This window comes from Arvicanthis niloticus, chromosome 13 (genome assembly GCF_011762505.2).
Source record: "Arvicanthis niloticus isolate mArvNil1 chromosome 13, mArvNil1.pat.X, whole genome shotgun sequence".
Lineage (NCBI taxonomy): Eukaryota > Metazoa > Chordata > Mammalia > Rodentia > Muridae > Arvicanthis > Arvicanthis niloticus.
The window spans coordinates 68,654,111-68,675,912 of NC_047670.1; the positions used below are offsets into that span (position 1 = coordinate 68,654,111).

General features: G+C 40.5%; 1 protein-coding gene across 2 annotated transcripts in view; it reads right to left on the reverse strand.

Annotated features, from left to right (window-relative positions):
- Window positions 1–21,802, reverse strand: part of Adamts20 (ADAM metallopeptidase with thrombospondin type 1 motif 20) — a 119,173-nt gene that overhangs the window by 3,509 nt on the left and 93,862 nt on the right. The window contains exons 29-38 of one of the 2 annotated variants that reach the window (XM_034516690.2): window positions 20,872–21,039; window positions 14,901–15,074; window positions 14,289–14,459; window positions 12,155–12,355; window positions 11,260–11,389; window positions 10,964–11,058; window positions 10,788–10,879; window positions 10,198–10,331; window positions 8,294–8,385; window positions 1,335–1,439 (exon numbers count right to left, since the gene is read on the reverse strand). In XM_034516690.2, the coding sequence (XP_034372581.1) occupies window positions 1,335–1,439; window positions 8,294–8,385; window positions 10,198–10,331; window positions 10,788–10,879; window positions 10,964–11,058; window positions 11,260–11,389; window positions 12,155–12,355; window positions 14,289–14,459; window positions 14,901–15,074; window positions 20,872–21,039 (1,362 nt within the window). Of the gene's footprint in view, window positions 1–1,334; window positions 1,440–8,293; window positions 8,386–10,197; window positions 10,332–10,787; window positions 10,880–10,963; window positions 11,059–11,259; window positions 11,390–12,154; window positions 12,356–14,288; window positions 14,460–14,900; window positions 15,075–20,871; window positions 21,040–21,802 lie in introns of those variants that run through there. The other variant, XR_013103426.1, reaches the window with a different exon arrangement.

Genomic DNA, 21,802 nt, shown 5'->3' on the forward strand with positions numbered 1-21,802 from the left:
ACGGCTGTGGAGGGGTGATTTCTGAGCAATGTAGATGAGACTGCTTACAACCCAAGCTCGCTCGCTTTCCCAAAGAGGATCTGTGCACTGTGTTTGAATTAACAATTAAATGATTTTAATAGTTACTATTTTATAATATGGGTAAAATAGTAGGTTTTCAAAGTAAATGGCTCTCGGGGTATATTTTTAGCAGATGTAGTTTTTTTTAATAGAATGATGAGAATATATTATGATTTACTTCAAGTTTGTCCTTCATCTTTTAGAAACACCATATGACATTATTCATATTTGTGTATATGTATGCTATGTATCTATGTGTTGGCGTGGGTATGGGGGTCTGTGCATGCAGACCCACATGTGCACACATGTGTGTGAGTACATGTGGAGACCAGAGGTGAACACCAGGTGTCTTCTTCAATAGATCTCAATTCTATTGATTGAGACAGGGTCTCTCATTGGAAGTGAGCTCACTGATCTGGTTAATAAGTGCCACAGACCCTCATTTCTTCACTCTTACCCTGTAGCACAAGTCATAGATGCAGGCTCAGGACCTGATGCTTAGATGGAAGGCACTCTACTGACTGAGCCACCTCTCTCTCCCCATACAGTTATTTCTATAGACAAAATAGCAGTGTTTTCTAGATAAAGATAGACAATGAGATTTGAGTGCTGCATAGATGTCCCTAATCACTGAAAATGCTTTGAGGATATTTGTTAAATTACTCTGTTTAATAAACCCTTTGCTAAACCAAAGTAAGGAGATAAATAAACCCCATGTTGAACCATCATTTTAAAATATTAGACCCTAAATCTCTGTTTGGAGTTTTGTTTGTTTGCAGTCCTGCCATACTGGGGAATTGAACCTTGGGACAGGTGGTCTAAACTGGATGGATGCTCTAACAGTAATCTACAGCCTCAGCCTTCTTTGCATTTTTCATTTGAGGAAAAGTCCCATTAAACTGCCCAGGCTGACCTTGAATTCACTCCAGAGCCTGGCCTTGAACTTGCAGGTCTTTTGCCTCAGCCTATGAGTAGCTAGCATTATAAGTCTATGCTACTGGGCCTGGCACAGTTATATTACTATCTTTAAGAACATACATTCATGTCCAGTCAAAAGGTCCAAATTCGAGATTCGTGCTCCTGTGTGTGTGTGCATGTGTGTCCCATATTTGAATTTGTGTGCATCTGTGCCCCACTGTATGTAGCATAATTCCTAATATACTGTAAGCTTCTAGTCATTGTCCTCATGTGTGTTTTCCTCTGAGGTTGGGGACTTTAGTGCTAGCTCATAGCACAGAAGCAATTCCAAGGCGCTTTAGTTCTACAGGACTTACTGGGGATCTGTGGATGATGACCGAGGCATACCTCCCCTGAGCGAGCCACTTCGCTGTGTTGGATATCTTTATCCCAGTTCCTGCTAAGTTGATGCTGAACTGCCCCTGTATGGAGAGAGAGAGAGAGAGAGAGAGAGAGAGAGAGAGAGAGAGAGAGAGAGAGAGAGAGAGAAGAGAGAAACATAAATGTTTAACACTATTCTTGCCTGGAAACATCAAACGACTCAAATGATTTTTAAAACCAGTGAAGCAAGCTGATCGACCTTGACTTAAAGAAAATGACTCGGTTAAAGAGTTTAAAGTCTGACTACAAATGAGTCTTCTCAATTACACGTGCAATCAAGAGTTAATACCATGTGATGTTAAAGCAAGTCTGGCAGGCCTTGCAGTCTGTGACACCTAATGCCCAGGGGCCTGTCACAGTTGGGGAGTCCTTAATGGAGGAGTGTTCATGGGGATTAAGATGTGACCAACATTACCGTCTCTTTTTATTCAAATTTTGAATACTTTTTGGTAGTTTTTGTGGCACTACATCCGTTTGATGCATTTCCTGGAATCTTCTCTTATTGGGACTCCTCTCTCCTCCTCCTTTTACCAACAGCTCAAAACCGCTGATATTTTTCCCCTGTGACATCACCTTCTAAAGACCCCACAGGATGTGCAGACTGTAGTGGCGCACCGCTTACACACCGCTTACACACCGCTTACACACCGCTTACACATTATGGTGTGTGTTCCATAGAGGCTCATGTCATGTAAGAAGTATTTTTGTGTCAAAATAGCTCAGGTTACCTTTGTTAGTAATAAGCTTTGAACATACGCATATTGATAAATTAAGTGACCAAGGTGGTGTCACGTCTTATTCTTTACATAAAACAGACAAGTATACCACCTATCTCATCACTACATACTTCTATGTTCATCTTTAGTAGTGAAATTATATGCACATCAAATCATTGCTTTACAGTGAAATTCTTTATAATTTATGACCACTAAGTGCTTGGTTTGTATGTCTACTCTGTGCTCCTATACACCAAAGGATCATGGGAGAAAGGGCCAGCAGGAGGGCAGCTTAAGAAGCCCGAGTAGACTCCAGAAGTCTTTTCAGCTGTGATGAGTATCAGCAATGCTCCAGGTCTCAGGAGTTAGGGTCTGTGGTGGTTTCGATGCTGCTGAGTGTTTCAGGTAAAGGCTTTGGGGAATCACCTCTTCCTGTCTTTGTACTGTAAGAGGGGATTCCTCTGTCAATATTGGGTCTCACTCTGCCCAGCAGCAGCTGGTACATCAGTGAGACACAGGACATAGACTCTGATTGCTGCTGTAGAACCAGACATTTGGGCTGGGAGGTGTGTGCATCTGTGCACTGAGGTAAAGGTGTAGGTTCCCTCTCAGTCACACCAGAGCGTGGGTGGCTGTAGTTCTCCCCCAAACTGAGATTGATTTCTTTGAGAAACTCATAAGCAGCATGGGTTGGGTCATAGCTGTGCCTCTGATCTTAACAAGGTTCTGAGGAAGAATATATTTTTCCAAAGGCTTAGGCCAAGGGAAGGAAGACTCAGGACCAGGAAGGTATTTTAAAGTGAAAGTCTTCATGCTTTATGATCACTAAGTGGAGTTCAGACTCCAAGCAACAAGGCACCACACACTTGTGACTCTAGTCCCTAGGAAGACTAGAGACACAGTTGTAGCAGGATGGTTTCCTGCTGCTGCTACTGTCTGCAGTGGAGCGATTGGAGAGGAGCTAATGTGGGAGGAGGAAGAGAAGAAGGAGGAGGAGGAGCAAAGAAGAAAGAGAGGAATGGGGAGGAGGAGATGGCTGAGGATGTGCGCGTGTCTCTAGCAGTCTAAAGTAGTTATAATATCTAGGTTAGGTATTGGGTAACAACATTAATTGTGTGGGCATCTTGTTAATTAAGAGCATTTCCAAATATATAAAGCCTTTGGATAATAATTAAGCTTTAGAGTCTCATTTCTACTGGATATAGAGTGGATGGTGGGATGATCTGGGCTCAGCCAAGCATTGTGGACAGTGTGGTGGATTGGCAGAGCCAGCCACCATGCTGGTGTTTCATAGGTACCAGGTCCTGTGCTTCTGGCTGGCCGGAGCTGAGGTCTGAGCCGAGCAGCGGCAGAAGCATGAAGCAGCTCTTGACCTCCAGCCGCTTCTAGTCGGGAAGATGGTGGCCACTTAAGAACAAGCCTGGGCTGGGTGCCACATTTTTTAATATTACCAGCAACACATAGCAGTATCCCAACCTTTGTAAAGGTAGGTAGAGCTGGAAGGACACTTGGATCAGGATACATGTGACATGGACTTAGAGGGAGGCCAGCAGTGCAATGAGGACCTTAGCCTACAGAGAAGCAGGTGCCTCTCAGCAGCCTGGATCCTGGGCTAGTCCAGTTCTAGGTGGGCGAGCAGTGAGGAGTTTTGGTCTGAAGGATGAAGTTCAGTCAAGCTCCCATCCTCTGGAACATGAGGCACTTCATCTATCCCACACTCACACCTATTCAGCACCCAGATGCATTGTTGTGGGGGTGGCAGAGTTTGTAGATCTCTGAACCATGTCTAGCTTCATAAGAGCTGAGCTGCTAGGGGGTGCTGTTACTTCAGCAGATAGTGAAACACTCGGGTTCTAGGGTGCTGTCACAACTGTGATGCAGAACAGGTTCTCAACATGTGGGTCACTACCTTTTTGGGGTGCAATGATCCTTTTACACTTGCCTAAGACCATCCGAAAACATAGATGTTTATATTACTATTCATAATAGTAGCAAAAAAATTACAGTTATGGAGTAGGCATCAGCACAGTATTAAAGGGTTGTCGTATTAGGAAGGTTGGGAACCACAGTGCTAGAAGGTAGAGAAAAACCAGCTGTCCCACCACAGAGTGCCAAATCAATGAGATATCTGATTTCCAGGGCGGAACACTCCCACCCTGGGCTCCAAGTCGAGGTTAGCCCAAAATGAGTCTTAGGGTAGATACAGAGGAGGGCTGACATGTAGAAAGATTTTTAAAGTGAGAAAAATCTTTGTAATTTTGTGTTTGATCTCTTAGCTAAAAAAATCTGTAAAAAAGAAGGCATCTGATTTCATTAAAATAAGTGAAACACTTTCACTCTGATAGATACTTGAATGGATGAAATGATGGTTGGTGGAAAATGAAATATTTGCAAACATCACTTCTGGTGAAAGACCTTTGTGTATCCAGACTCTCGATACTCACCAATAGGAAAACAAACTTGGTGTCAAACAAGGACAAAGACATGGACATTTACCTCATTAAGCAAAATATACAAATGACCAATAACCCCAGGAAAAGTATTTAGCATCACTATGCACTAGAAAAATGTGAAAGAAAAACCACGACTAGTAGACACCACTTCTAGTGGTGGTTTTTCATTACTTGACAACACAGAATGCTGGTAAGGACACGAAGCAGCAAGGATGTTCATCTTTGCTGGTAGAAAAACAAAATGGTGCAGCTCCTCTCCACAATGTTCACCAGAGAATATGCAACAAAGGTCCTAAGGATTCAGCTTAGAGAAATGGAAATGTATTAACACACACACACACACACACACACGTTCATAAATCATAATTTCCAACATCTGGGAACAACAAGTGTGGAAGAGAGGTACTGGCTTGATCCACTGGTGTTACTGGATTGTGATTACTTCTCCAACTCTCTGGGAATCAAATATTAATTAAAGGACAGGAAACAAGGCCCGTACCAGGACTCTTTGGGAACATCTACCTCCCACTTGACATATGTATTCCCAAGTCACATAACACTCTCTGACTTCATCTCACGTTCAATGTGATGAAGTTTATTTTCTCTAAAGAACACCATATGTGTCTGTGCTCTTTTAAGCATTCATATCCTGGGGTACCCAGTCACATGCAAACACAGAGGATGTGGTTTTGATAAATCCCAAACAACGAGAGATGTTCTCTCTGTGACACTGAGCATCTGGAAGGTATTCATGCAAATGTCATGTAACTAAACACAGAATCTGGTTTATACATTTGACAGAACGTCGCCAAAAGAATACTGGGCACTTTGTATTTTTGGTAACTGTAGCCTGGGGCAGACAAATACAGACTGAGTATGGGTGACACAGTTCCTTTCAACAGCATCTGTCTGTGCCCAGCACAATCTAATTTTGGCACAAAGCTTCTGCATTCCAAAAGATGTTCAGAACCACATGAGGAGGCATTGTACCCTAAAGGCAGAAAATCATCTTATTTCTGCTACTTCATAGACTAGTTGAAGTTTCTGACAGAGGCTTTTGACATGGAATATCTGTCTACTGTAAACTAAAGTATGTAAAAGTATTAAAGTATGTTAAAGTATGTAACTACTGAGGGTTACATACTTTATGGCTACATAATTTCCTTAAGATATTTGTGAGAGAAAGGTGTTAGAAGGAAACAGAAATAACCATCTTATGAATGTCTGCTTACATAAAATCTTCTCATTCACATTTCATGCTCATCAAGAAATTTCTTGTTTATAATAATTGTCTCCCTATTACTTCCTACACGGAGAGTTCAATGAGATACAGATTTTGATTCTACTTGATAATTATGTGGTTTCCATGAATACCAGTCTCCTATGAATTTTGCTGATAGGTCATTGAACAGCCCTAAATCAACATGAAAGGACGAGGACCAGATTTCCAGAATTTGGCAATCTCTCTGAACAGAAGTCTTTGGAAGGACTCATATCACCAAACGGTTCATATATCTCATGGCATCAAATATACAACCAGATGGCCAAGTTAAAAGGAAAAGGGTTGTTAGAGAGAGTTCATCCATCCTGACATGGATTGGCCATTGGAGAATTAATCTCCATGTGAGAAGGTCAAAAGGACAGTGCCATCAATAAAAGGAGGCTGTGTGTTATGGCAAATGTCATTTAGAAGGATAGAACTTTTTAGGTCACACATTGCTGACTTCAGAGAACCTGTCTGAACACACAGACAAGGTGTTTGACAGGAAGATGGTCTCAAAAGGGAAGGGAACTTCTGGGGAGAGAATTGAAAGAAGTCCATTCTAGGCAGTAACCATCTATCACCAGATGAATAGAGGAGACAATAGAGGAGGAGGAGAAGGAGGAGGAGGAGAAGGAAACATGGACTTGAGGGTACCTAAGCATCTTCAACGACTGAATGAGGATTCTTCTGCAAAGTTGTCTGCTTCCAACAGTATAGACAAGAAGGCTGGAGAGATGGCTCAGTGGGCAAATGTGTCTGCTATACAAGAACAGGAATTGAGTTTTGATCCCAGAATCCATGTAAAAAGCCAAACATGGGTCAAAAACACCTGTAACCTCAGCATGAGGGGAGGCAGAGACAGAAGGGTCACTGAGGCTTGACCAGCCTAGCTCCAGGCTTAGTTAGAGACTGTTGTATCTTTAGATTAAGGCAGAGAGCAATGCAGGACACCTGAAATTCTTCCCTAGCCTATACATGCGAGTTTACATGTGTGACTATACCACAAACAAATACACTTCATTCAAATGTGTGTGTGTGTGTGTGTGTGTGTGTGTGTGTGTGTAAAATCAAGAGAAAAACTTCTTAGAGAATTGCAATTGCAGGTTAATGAACCAATGGACACTCTCTCTAGCAATAACTGCTGAAAATTATGAGGCATGAAGATCATTTAAATGTATGACTCTGAAAATCATTCTAAAGTTATACAGCAAACAGAAAATTTTTTATTTAGAAAAATATATTTTATCTAAGTAGGAACAGTTGATGATCTAATGATAATAGAAAAAAATTTAGTATGAATAAAATAAATATACAAATGCAAAAATCCTTAGATACAGCAAGAAAAACACTTAAAATTTATAGCTATAAAAGTATTAAATAGAAGAAAATCTCAAATCAATAATTCTCCACCTTAAGATTCCAAAAAAAAACAATATAATATTCACAGATAAGTGTAGCTTTCCCCCATCACCAAAGAAGCATTTTAACAGCAGATAAAAGACATGATGGGAATCCACAATTGGTCAAAATGTGATCAAAATTGGTAGACAGTAGCTAACTGTCCACCGTCAGTTAATACATCTACAACACAACCCACAACAAATCCAGAGAGCATCTCAAAAAAGGGAGCAGATTGTAAAAGCCAGAGGTCCAGGATGTCTTTTGTGAAATAGTGTCTTTTATATACACAACCATGAAGACTCCTAAATCAGACCTGTACAATGATAACACCATCGTGGAAGGGGTAAGCCTCACAGGGCCTCTACCTAGATGAAGAGCTACAAACTACTAATGACTGTCTCAATACAGGGACCAGTTCCCAGATAGGTTACCCAACCTCAAGGGACTACTGATAAACACATACAGATATAGGTTCAAGTATAAGACTGGGTAGTCCTGTTTGTTTGGACTTCTGGCAAGGGTGTCAGACGTGTGTTGAGCAAACCTCACATCACAACCTAGGCATCCCACAGAGAATGGACCAGTAGGATTCCGCAGTGCCTTTTAGGACACCCCTCATCTTTTAAGGATCTACAACACTTTCCAGTGCCACCTCCCTGAGAGTCCATCACCTATACATGGTCCATTGAGAAACACACACCCAAAGAACTGGAGTTACCATCAGTGAATAAACCACACGTGCTTACGGTCCATCTGTTTACCTTTCTGTGTGCATCTGTTCATTCCCAAGGGCCAGGTTGAAAGATTAAAATGACGACGTGTCATGGAAAGAGGATCTGAACAAGTTTTAGGTCTTGCTCTTGAATCTTTGAAATGAACTTAATATTGGCTAAAGTGGTTTTCCTTCAGCTGGTTTATAATGCTTAAAATAAGGGCACACTGAAAGCTTTGGATAGCTAGTTTTTATGTTTCGTGCAATGTTCTGCTCAAGAAAATTGATGAGGAGAAATACTGACTTTTTCATCATGAAGAAAATAAGTAATGAAATATGCGTGAGGTACCTGTGGGCATCTGGCAGCACTGTAGCAGTCTCCAGCTGTGGCAAATGGAACTGCCTTTCCAAATAGTGTCTGGGAAAAAAGAAGATCCATAGCTGTAAAAAAATAAATAAATAAATAAATAAGGCAACTCATTACCATGGAAACAGCAATGTCCTCCTTATTTTCAAATATGCAGTTTTCATAGTATCTTAAATATATTTATATGATCAGTTAAAATTCTCACAAAATATTACCACTATAGCATATAAGATAGCACTACCTCAAAATAGATACATTTTATTTAACACAAAAAATATACATGGCCTAAATAGTCCTTTAAAAATCACAGCTACATCTGAAATTAAAGAAAAATATGAAAAAGTAATTGAATGGTTTTTTCAAATTTATTTACCCATAGTACTTCACAGCAAATCTCTGACATAGATGGGGTGGGCTCAAGAAGAAAAATCACAGAAGAACAAAAATTCTCTTCAAAGGTAGACCCTTCATGCTAAGGCAGTGTGAGCCCACGTGTGCTGTATCTATGCCAATTCACTGGTACACTTCTTTCCCTCTTTCATTTGCTGACATTAGCAACACTTGCTGATTGTCATTGTCACTGGAGATTCCATACAAAAGACCACAGCTAGATTCACTGGGATCGAAGACAGGTTGTGCACGGTCCTCAAACTCAGTTATTGCAACCACTCACACTTGCATTATTCGTCACTTAAACAAGGTCCCAACAATGGCTGTCAGTGTCACTGAGCTGATTCAAGACATTGGCAGGTCACACTGCACACCCTGTGATGTCACGGGGTCCTTTGGAGGCAGTCCCCCCAAAGGAGCATTTCTGCAAATATCTCTCTAACGACAGGTATGAAAACTGTCAGGCCTTTCATAATCCACCAGAGGATTTGTGTGCACCTCCCAAGCCTCAGTCAGTGTGGTCATGGTGAGCTTGCATGCAGAGTGGGTGGAGCCTATACACCACGGGTTTGACAAACAGAACAAATAGACCTATTCAAAGATAGGAATCGGTTAAACACGTATCCTCTATTCTGCTGCTTCTTTGTGGCACCATAGAGTGGAGCAGAACACAGGCACAAGTTTCAGAGTATTTTACCGTCTCCTCCAAAAGCATGAGCAGTCAGCAACACCCGTTTCATAATGATCACTGCTGGTGTGTGCATAGTCTGCTTGCCTTTGAGGAGGTCCAGCACATCAGTCAGACTGTCACCAGGCATCATTCCTTGGATTCTGGGCAGGTATGTCTAACTTCACATGCCCAAACTGAAGTGAATTTACTACATGGCCAGCGTATTGCTGGATCCATATATACCTGTGGCCTGAGTAAATTACCAGTTAATTTCTAGAAAGATGGCATGTTCCTCAACCTCAGTTCTCTGAGCAGGTCTTCATCCCTCCTCAGTGGGCCTTAACTAACTGCAAACTGGGACAAGTCACTCTCATAAGAGAAACTTAATTCCATCATGTGTGACATTTTGATATAATATCTGTCTTATCTGATACAGGATTATTTGAAAGATAAAATGATATGATGTATGGGAAAATATAATACTCAATAAACTATAATCTAGAACTAATGTATTACTTAAAATCTTACCCAAAATAACCTTATACATATGTTAAGAATATTAATTTCTTTGAATTTAATATAGTTAGGGATTTTTTAAAAGTTTGATTTGAAAGAGAACTATCTTATTACTGTCATTATATAATGTTTGTATCAAAGGTTCCCATACTTCCTGTCATTTCAGAGAAAGTATGTATCTAATAACTGTAAATAAAACCATTCTGTATTCAATGGTTCTTCATTATATCCCATCATGTATACCATACATTGCTGTATTTTACCTTAGCAAATGGAGTCTTTGTGTTTTCCAAAGAGTCCCAGCACTTACTTTTGATTTGCATGGAAGCGAGATCTACTCTCACTTTGCTAAATACAGTGTATCCTGCAGGTAGGTAGTCGTTTTCACATGCACAGTCTGGCCTCCTGCTTCCGTTGAAGGGACATTCATAGGGATTTTGAAGTCTGTAATAACATTGGATATTTTAGTACTTGGTGCATTTGTTAGATCCCCGTGTGGCAAATGGTGAGCATAGAAGAGGTAAAACAGAAGGCACGCTTCTGTCCTTCCACACCACAGTACAACACATTAACAGGGAAAGAGAAGCAGAATTCTCTTTGGGTAACACATGGAATTCTCACTGGGAAATTCAAGGACTAGATGTACAAAAAAAAAAAATTGAGATGTTAACCTCCTGCTTTTGTTACTAGAATTAATTGCATTTCTATGAAAATAGACAAAGTCTTAAACTTATCCCTTCTGTATTACCTCACACTCACCCTCTTTGTGATTACAGTCTAACACATGACTAAGGTACTAATGTGTACACCTCAATTTCCTGTCCAATATGTAAGTGATTCCAATTCTGTGTCAGTATCAATGAGCCCCAAAGTGCACAGAAAGTATAAAGTGTCTCATACCTAAGGCCATAGATTTCTGAAAAGTTGTCTTCACCTTTGACCAGTGGTAAATATTCCCTAGGATTCTCCAGCTGCATGCCTGAGCAATGGATCTGAGGGAATACACAAATATCTAGAAAACATTTTTCAATGACAAGGTCAATGTGAAAATCAATTCGAAATGGCCATCATAGTACCTTCAATATTCTTCCCCTGACATTAAGGTCATAGTCACCATCCTTGGTAACGTTGTTTGTAACTTGGATTTCTTTGCAGGTGGTAAGTAATTTACCTTCAAAGACAAATTAATGCAACAAGTCAGGATGGAACAAATCCCATGCAGCATGGACTCCGACCATCAGAACCATCACTGTACTCTGAAGGTCTGACAGTTTGTGTTGCAGGGCGTGACAGCTGCATAGATCTATGCTGACATTTTAACTGGAACTTAGGAACACTTGATGCTGGGAAGAGTTTGGAGTCTATTACTTACAGTCATTGGCATAACATTTCTTTTGGGCATCTGGCTTTAAACGCTTTAAACATAAGTCACTGGGCCAACCGTTCTCAGTCCTGCACGCTACTCTTCTCTCCATTATCCCATTTCCACAAGTTACTGAGCACTGTCAACACAGTAAAGTTTGAGGTAAAATAGATAACCAATAATGAGGCCAGGAAATCCATACTGCCTTCTCCAAGACTAGGCTCTTTCAGAACAAAGTAAGGGTCAGTCATGGTTAGAACTACAAAAGATGCAGAAATACTCCAGGGCTGCATGGTCACTGAAGTGAAAATATTCTTCAGGATGAGCCCTGCAGCTATTGTTTCTCGGTGGCTGGGATCTTGTTTATTTTATACAGCTGAAACAGTTGCACACTGCAATCATCTAGTAAACATTAATTGATGGGGCTTATTAAAACTCCTTATATACATAACACACTGCAAATAGTAAATATTAATCTCCTTTACTACTGTTATTACAGCTCCTTAGAGGTTTTTCTCTTCTGATAAAATTACAAAGTAATGTCATTGTATTTCCATTAATTAAGTTGATAGAATGCAGTGTAACTAATACTTATTGTGTATAGATTAGAGAACGCTACTATTTTTCTTCCCTTCGCTGATAAATTTTTCTGAAGTACCTACATAAAGTACAAGCTATTGTACATGGTCTTTGAGGACTATGAATGAGGATTGTTGTTATCTTCTTACAAGTTAGAATAAACACAGAAAGAATAAGAATATGCACACAAATAACTAATGAAATAGATTTTACACAATGGCATAGAAGATAACTTGGAAGGTCAACTTGAAAATGCAGGTTACCAGGCATTCTGCCTGTGAAAAGCCTTATGCAAAGGGCCCCAGATTCAGAATTCTGCACTGACCTTGCTCCACTTCCCCACTTTCCAAGTGGCTACACGCAGACAGCTTCTAAGGTCGCATTTGTACGCCTGAGGAGAAGGCATCACAGGACACTCCCCATAGCCTACAGGCCAAAGCTGATGGAATGCATGCTTCTTAGAGGACTGGATCCTAGTGCAGTATGTAATCTTCTGTGGAGAAGTGAACCCACAGTTACCTGCGCACTGAAAAAAATGCACACTGGTAAGGAAATAAGGAATCCTGAAACTTGCCGTGATTCCTAATCTCTCTCAGGGGCTTCCTATGTCTCCTGTGTATCAACCACTGCAACTCGATTAACCAGCTTCATTCACAGGTTTGGAAACAAAGGGGCATAGAGGTTTAGGCAACTCATACAGAGTCATACCAGAAAATGTGGAACATTGAGATCCAGCCTGGATATTGTGTCTGAGGAGCCCATGAGGTTTCTCTCTTTCCCTTCTGAACTCTGTTCTACTCTACCCTCTTTCCTGTTCTCGTTATTCTGACAATCTTGGTTACTTACACACTAGAATCTGAGGATAGAAAGGACTCATAAATCAATGTGTTATTCCTTTTACAGGATTGTTTGCCTACTCTGAGTCTCTTAAATTTTGATATGAACTTAAGACCAGCTTGATAAATTTGTGAAAGCTAGTTGGAAAGTGTTTGTTTTTGGTTTTTTTTTTTGGGGTTTTTTTTTTTGTTGCTTTTTTTTTTTTTTTAAAGAAGTTGATCAAAACCCTGTGGTTAACCGAGGCTCAGCAGAGATGCCAAGTGAATCCAATCGGGGAGTGATAGCCTCCTTCCACAAGTTGTCGGGTTCTGAGAGAAGCCATGTGCAATTGTAGGCGTGGGTGATGACTTTGTATCAGAAATGGAAATAATCAAAATGCGTCAGACCTAGGTATATGAACTGAAGTTACAAGACTCAGAAGGAGATACAGGTCTGCATCCTACAAGCAGTGATTTTATAGATACGGTGCCTAAAACCCAGAGAACTGCAAATGTAAAGGGAATAATGAACTCAACATCAAAATTTAAAATGTGTATCAAGAAAATATTGGGCATGGGAAACCTACCTTTTAGTTGTCAGAGCCCAAGAGACCTTTTCCTAGACAATATATGCCCCTGTCATAGCCTCCAGAACTTGAAAGTAAGACCCTATTGCTGCAGACAGCACATGACTTGGAGGAACTACCTAGAACTGACTGGAAGCTTCCTCCCTGGGGACAAGATCTCATAGTATTGGAAGGTATTATGCAAACTGCTAAGGCAGAGAAGCAATAAAGACCTGTCCTGCAGGGAAGCCTATCCTGCAGGAAAGCCTATGGACTAACAATATCCAGCATGGCAAGATAGATTCATGGGTGAGACAGTGACATGTATCTTAGAACCTTTTTGTTGTTGTTTTTTTTTTTTTTTTGTTTTGTTTGTTTTTTGTTTGTTTTTGTGTGTGTGTGTGTGTGTTTTGTTGTTGTTGTTGTTGTTTTGTTTTCCGAGACAGGGTTTCTCTGTGTAGTCCTGGCTGTCCTGGAACCCACTCTGTAGACCAGGCCGGCCTCAAACTCAGAAATCCACCTGCCTCTGCCTCCCAAGTGCTGGGATTAAAGGCGTGCACCACCACTGCCCGGTGTATCTTAGAATCTTAATTGGACTTAAGGGCCTCTTACAAAGAAAAAAAATCTATGCCCTGATTCGGTAAACTAGTCAACTACCTACAGCTGGTGATGTCATGAACCCTACAGAGTGGTTCTCAATCTTCCCAATGCTGCAACCCCATAATACAGTACCTCATGTTGTGGTGACCCCCAATCACAGAATTATCTTCAATGCTGCTTCATTATTGTAATTTTCTACTGTTATGAATTTTAATATAAATATCTGATATGCAGATGGGTCTTAAGCAACCCCTGTGAAAGTGGAAAGTGGTCACAAGCCACAGGTTGAGACCTGCTGCCCTAGATGAAAACTCGCGTTCCTGATCCAGTTCAATTCTCAACTCTAGTCTCAATCCTGATTTTACACCCACAGACACATTGTAGCCCTAACCAGGCATCAAAGACACTTCTTTTTGGGGGAGTGGGGGGCCAGGGTGTTTTATGACAACAACAGGAAAAGAAACCAAGCCGACCTTACCTGCGATGAGTCTCCTGTAACCACCATGTACTTGCAGTGAGGATTCCTGCACTTTTTGACCGAAACCGGTTTCGTTAAGGGGTCACAGAGACTTTCATTCACTTGTATGCTTTGTTCATTCGCGCATTTCACCAGCCGATAGGTCTCCTTTTTCTTACACGATGTTGAACACTGGAAATGCAATTGGAAAACCAATAACACTTTCCTACGTGCACGGTCCTTGCAAGTTTGCTCATCAAGCTGTGGGTGGAGTGGTATGTAACTGCAGAGTAGAAACTCCAGTGGGGAGGCAGGAGGATGAGGAGTTCCAGGGCGGCCAGGGATACAGGAGCCTCTGTCTCAAAATAAGGCAGCAGGGAAGACAGGGCAGAGATAGAAAGAGAGGAGCCGGGGCCGGGCGGGGGAGGGTAGTGGGGAAAGGAGAGTTCAGCAGATAAATTACGGAAGTGCAAACCTCTGACCCCCCATGTAACACACGCGATGACACATGGCAGCTTTCACAGTCACATCACACGTACACATTCGTACACACACGCATTCACGAGGTGATGTTAATAAGGTTTTTAAAAATGACAAAGCATAGGAAAAGGCCAGGCCCGTGGTACCACTCACATCTAGCCAGTCTCCCGTCGTCCACTGGTACCTCACGCAGTCCTGATGCCAGCACTGCCGCCGCACTTGAGGCCGGGTGGACGGATCACACATGTCTTCAGACACACGACCAGAGCCTCTCAGTCTGCAGTACACCTCCCTTTGCTGCACCCCTGACCCACAGGTCACAGAGCACTGCGAAGGAACCCGGAGGGTTTAAACAAGACAGCCAGCAAATACCAAATCACATGCTAAGAGCAAAATAGAGCATTGCACGGTTTCTTATTTGTTGTAGACATGGCCTGACATTATATCACACATTAGAGAGGAAAATCTATTAAGTGAATGTGTTTACTATTGTATTATCTAGAAATTTTAGACAGTTAGATAGATAGATAGATAGATAGATAGATAGATAGATAGATAGATAGATGTATAGGTATAGGTATAGATATAGATATGGATTTTTTTAAACACTGTTACTCACAAAATACTTCAAGTTTTCCAGAATTTGTCAACTAAATCAGGCTACACTAGATGGTATCCCAGTGTGGTAACCCTTTCCTGAAGTAAATATACTTCACATCTATAAAAATCACCTCATAGGGCTGCTACATTGTTTTAGATGACACATAAGTTCTAACATTATACCCATTATTTACCACCAACCGAGAACCTCTAAGACTTTTGATATACTCACATTGCTGTGTGCAACACCTATTATAATTGACTCTCGGTATCGGGGGATCTAACTATCTGCTAAGCTGTTGACTCTCGATTTTCTTTCCTTGGGCAGGATTCTGGGAATGCTTTTGTAAACTGTAAATTCTCCAAGACTGGAGCTCCAACTTCAGGTCTGGGCTTTTCCTCCCCAGGGCTCACCAAGATTCCCCCTTATCCCACGCTCAGCAGTGCAAACCTTTTCTACTCATGCCTTGGGGCTCCTCCTGCCCTACCTGGTACCTAGTTCCAGAACCACACCCATGCTTTGATACTTGTTACGGCAGCATCATTGTGGTTTGAAGCCTTCCTTCTTCACCTGTCTGAGCTGCTACTCATTAACACCTTAAACTGGGGGTCTCATAGATAACAGACACTGACATCTCTCAGGTGGGAAGTTCAAAATGAAAGCATCCGAGTATTCTGTGTCTGGTGAGGAGATGCTTCCTGCCTCACAGATGGTCATCTTTGCATCTTCACACATAAAACGGAATATGAGATCTCTAAGTGCCCCTTCCACATGGATAAATCTATCAATTATAGGGGTTCTACTCCCCAAAGTCCCTATCTCCAATAAGATTATCTGGAAGACAGGATTTTAACATATCCACTTGAGGGGAACACAAACACTTAGCATGATGAAGGCAAGTTGAAGCTTTGCTCGCTGTGTTGAACCACACTGCACTGAGTTGGCTCCTGGAAATGGAGACTCGGCAGGTTTTCAGCTCTGAGATGGCAGACATTCTCAAGCCCAGTTGTATCCATATAGCAGATACTGACTGAGAGCTGAGAAGCCAACATTAACAATACATAGAAGGTTGGAAAATATGTATCAACTGTGAATTTGGTTGTTTGTATCTCCTGTTACTCCAGAAAGGATTGGGGATCAAATAGGGTAATAGTGGTTGAAGGCTCACTGGTATTCTCAGTAGAGATAGGATAAGAAAAAATTCTAGTTGTTTCTCAAACTCTCTGTTTTTACAGCGACCCTAAGTATCAAATCTCCTCTTATCTACTGCAAAATATTTTTTATTATAAGAAAAAGTATTTAAATCTCACAAAAGCTAAGATCTGAGTTTACCCAGTGACTTAGATTCCTCTTACAGACCGTGGCAGCCTTCGATTAAGTGGCTGCCAAGGCTGCAATCCTTCTGGCTTGCATATATAACTAGAAACCACAGACTTCAAAAAAGACTTTCTGTCTCTTCACATCTGAATACTGCGCACATCTCTGCAGCTTATGTTGACCTGCATGCTATGCTTAAGCTACTGGGCTCTGCCAGCTCATCAAAAGTCATCTAGCCCTTATCTCTATAGAGATAACAATGTGTGGTAATGTGTGGTTTGCATGGAGCATATTAGGCAGACTGATATGCAGACAGGCATGCAGTTCAGCTCTTCTGAACTTCTTACAAAAATGATTAGCCTATAAAATAGTCCTGTTTTATAGTCCTGAAAACATTCCAGACAGTCTGAGAAAATAAACTGTATTTGGACAAGACCCTCACTGTAACCTTGAAGATGGAGTCTTAGAAAAAAAAGGGGGGGCTTGTTTGGTTTTGCCTTTTGATCACAACACACATTTAGAAAAAAATCATGGAGGCCTTGAATAGAAGTATTAGATTATAGAATTCTATATTCTCAACATAGCTCTCTTCTGTAAAATGAATACATACAGAGACACCATGAAAAGGATGTAATCCTCAATATCGTTTCCTACATCAAATCTGTCTAAGTAAATAAATTATACTCTTAACATATTTACATATTTGATAGAGATCATTGTTCTTTACAGAATTGCTCAAAACAACAATATTGAATCCATCTTTCTCTTTACTTCCTTTTCCCACAGAGTGTCTGTCATACACTGGGGTCTCAATTCTTCTATCTATCAAGTAGCTATGGAATCTCTATCATAGCCACCTTGTTAAGGCAGTCGAATAGAGAAGAGTGTTCTTTTAACACCTTTCTAAATTTCCCAGCATGTTGTCCTTGATCAAGAGGAAATGAGTAGGTTCAGGGTTTCCCCATCATCTTTCCCCAGACCTACAGTGGCTTCCCTGGGTATGCAATAGCCATCACCTACATTCTTACGGTGTGAACTAAAAGATGATAGTGTCAATATCTTGTGTGATTTACCCTTGTCTTTAACGGGTATGTCTGAAACCTACCCCATGTTTGCTTTGACACCACTACTTCAGGCTAGCATCTTGGGCTGTCTCAAAGACAATGGCTATTGTGTTTACCACGTACCTTCCTTGACACACGGCCACACTTGTTTTATTTTGAACACAGTGAATTAGTTACAAAAGGACCGGCCATCTCTTTATCAATGGACTCCTCAATGTTGTCACGTTTTGGGTTTGTTAAGCACAGGGGGACCATTGTACACCTCTGGTCCAAGGTGCGCAGAACATCAACAAGATAGCTCCCCCAAAGACAGCGAAATACTGAAAAGTCACTGGGCCACAAGATCCACAGATATTTTCAACACTTAGTGGACAACTCTTAAGATGAGCTCAGGGTGAACCAAGGGGGCATGGCTGGGAAGTAAGGGAGAGATTTGCTCTTGTTGGTCGCTGGCATTCCTGTGGGTGAGAACCCTTCTCTGCTGTGTTATATCTGTCCATCACTGTATCATGGGGAAGCTTTTCTGGCCTTTGGCCATTTGCCCCACAATAGTAAACCCATCACCCATTCTATCAAGTTGGCTTTGCTTACTACCAAAGATGAAATGATGCAAGCTCTACTAAAGGAATGAATGAACTTCAAGGGCTTCAGAGGCAGAGGTAAAGACTAAGACCAAGAAAGACACGGATGCTCAGTACAAAGTCTGCCTTCTTTTTAAATTGATTTTTCTTTTCTTGACATAGAAGTCAGCTCCATTCACCCACACAGTCCCTGGGTCTGTGACAGAAACAAATAGCCACTTGTGTGGCTCCTGCTGTTTGATTTGTTCTATAAAAAGTATTGACACGAAGCCAGCGATTGCAGGCTGTCCCTGCGCTACATCTGGTAATGTGTTCTACACATGTGTGATTTCAGAGGGACTCACAAGATAATCGCTGCTGGCCTCTTTGTGCCAATTGTATAAATTGTAGCACTGCTCTAATGTATTTACCATAAACTGAGTTCATTTCTAGTGCCACCTTGCGCAGTGCCTCCATTACAAAGACTGATGTGAAGAATGACTGGCCAGATTGTTCAAATGACTTCTTTCAAAGGCCTGCATTTCATCCAGTATATGATAATGTTTTCAATGTAAGTATTTAGTGATGCATGTTAATGACTGCTGCTAAACAATGATAAACATTGATTTATAAGACCATTTGTGCCTTCTTTCCAGATGTGTGGCTTTAGGGGAAAATTAAATACTTGAATCGTGAAAAAGAGCAAAGGCACTCACCACCCATTCACACACACCACTAGAAACGGGGGGGGGGGGGGGGGGGCTTTTGGATTTGTGTTTTAGAATCCCAGCTGTGCTTATTAACTCCACACTGAACAGATCCATCAGTGTGTCAGCTCCCAACTATGATACTGAGTGCCATCCAGATGGATCCTGTGCCCAGGGGGGAACTTCCTGAGTTCTTATCTCCCTTGATCAGGGCCAACCTAATGGACAACTTACAAAGAATACAATTTAAATAGAAGAATCTCACTCTACTCTTTCCATTCTAGGGACCAGTCAAACATTGCCAAGTTCCTAATACACCCACCCTCTGCAGAGGCTGCCTTTCCTATGGTGACACCAGAGGTTTTTCCACTCACTATTAAAGGTACCACTCAAAAGCCAACTGTCCATTAAAAACTATGTAGGTTTGGGGTTCTTGTCCTTGGATAGGCTGAAGCATACATAGAAACACCTTTCTTTCAAAATTGAGATGTCAGCCTGGACCTTATTTGTTTACCAGTTCCTTTCGTACTGAGTCTTCTTAACCCATCCAAAGCTACCTAGACCTCTCGCCACACTCGTTCTGTCTCCAGTTGCAATTCTGCGTGCAGTTTACTAGCTGTCTCTCCAGGATGCAATCTTAAGTCAAACCCAAGATTCTGAGATGCAAACAAATCCATTACTATATACATCACTGTGGATACAGTTTGTTGTTTGGCAAACTAGATAATATTAGAAGCCTTGAACCTCTCATCATTGGCCTAGCCTCTGAATTTGTAACCTCAACAAATGAAGTCACTGAATTATTTTACCAATAGAATTAAGTAAAGGCAACAACACTGTACAGTGTTGAGTGTAGCTACAGTAAAAGATGCCTTGAAGGAATAAAACTTTCAAAGTTGCTAAAAACAACTATTGCACTTGGGTTGTTAAAATGTAAAAATAGATTTCTAGAGATGATAGATGATAGATAGATAGATAGATAGATAGATAGATAGATGATAGATGATAGATAGATAGATAGATGATAGATAGATAGATAGATGATAGATAGATAGATAGGTGATAGATAGATAGATAGATAGATAGGTGATAGATAGATAGATAGATAGATAGGTGATAGATAGATAGATAGATAGATAGGTGATAGATAGATAGATAGATAGATAGGTGATAGATAGATAGACAGATAGATAGATGATAGATAGATAGATAGATGATAGATAGATAGATAGATGATAGATAGATATATAGGTGATAGATAGATAGATAGATGATAGATAGATATATAGGTGATAGATAGATAGATAGATGATAGATAGATAGATAGATAGATGATAGATAGATAGATAGATAGATGATAGATGATAGATAGATGATAGATAGATAGATAGATAAGTGATAGATAGATAGATGATAGATAGATAGATAGATGATAGATAGATAGATAGATGATAGATGATAGATAGATAGATAGATAGATGATAGATAGATAGATAGATGATAGACAGATAGATAGATGATTGATAGATAGATAGATAGGTGATAGATGATAGATAGATAGATAGATAGATAGATAGATAGATAGATGATAGATAGATAGATAGATGACAGATAGATAGATAGATAGATGATAGATAGATAGATGATAGATAGATAGATAGATGATAGATAGATGATAGATAGATAGATAGATAGATAGATAGATAGATAGATAGATGATAGGTGATAGATGATACATATATACATACATATAGATAGATAGATAGATAGATGATAGGTGATAGATGATAGATAGACAGATGATAGATAGATAGATAGACAGACAGACAGACAGGCAGTAGAGATGGCAGGTGATGGTTGTAAGATGCCACATACCTCCCTCCATTTATTGGCTTTCCATGAAGGGCATCGTCCCGATCTGCAAGCTTTGTGAACTCGAGGTTTATGCAAGTGACTGCAATATTTTTCTTCTAATTTCCTTTGGAATTGATCAATGCAAAGAACATCGCGGTACTTCATACCTTTACCACAAGAGGCTGAGCACTACAGAAAAATGTAGAGGTACGCTTAATGTATTTTTATTAATGTATCTTTAAGAAAGATAAAATGAAGTAACCAAAACAACATTGCTTCGACATCCTTGTCACACGTGGTCTGGTATGCGCGGTTCATGAGTATTTGGAGTTTGCCAGGTTGCTCTGAACTTTTAATTGGTCCTAACAGTATAAAATTGCTATTCCTCCTTTGTCCAAGATGTACTAGGCATAGGCTCTGATGCATAAAGACATAAATTTTCTAATGTTAAAGACTGCTTTCAACTATTTGTATGTAATGTCTAAACCTGAAATTAGGCTTGATACAGAGTCGCCATCTTGTATATTTGTATAATCGTGTTTTTATGGTAAAATATATGTTTCTCAGTAAAAACAAAACATCCTCATGGTCACTCAGTATAGCAAGATAATTAAGTGGATTTTTATTTTAAATCCTTTTGTATCTGTATTTTGTACCATTGTGTCAGGCGTATCTCTATGGAGCCTTCCAATATAGACATCGAATTGCTTGAAAATATAATTCCATGTGCGAAGCCAGTGTCGTGTAGCAGACAGGTTGGCTTTGGCATGAAATACTACTTTTGTATAAATGTCTCCCACTGGGAAAGAGAGGTTAAAACACCAGTTCTACAAACTCATCATAAAGATCAACCTAAGAGAAAGAGTATGAAATCTCTGATATAGTCTTATGTGGACTGTACTCATGTGGGTTCTTACAAACTATTAGATTCTTCTTCTATTGTTTTTCTTCG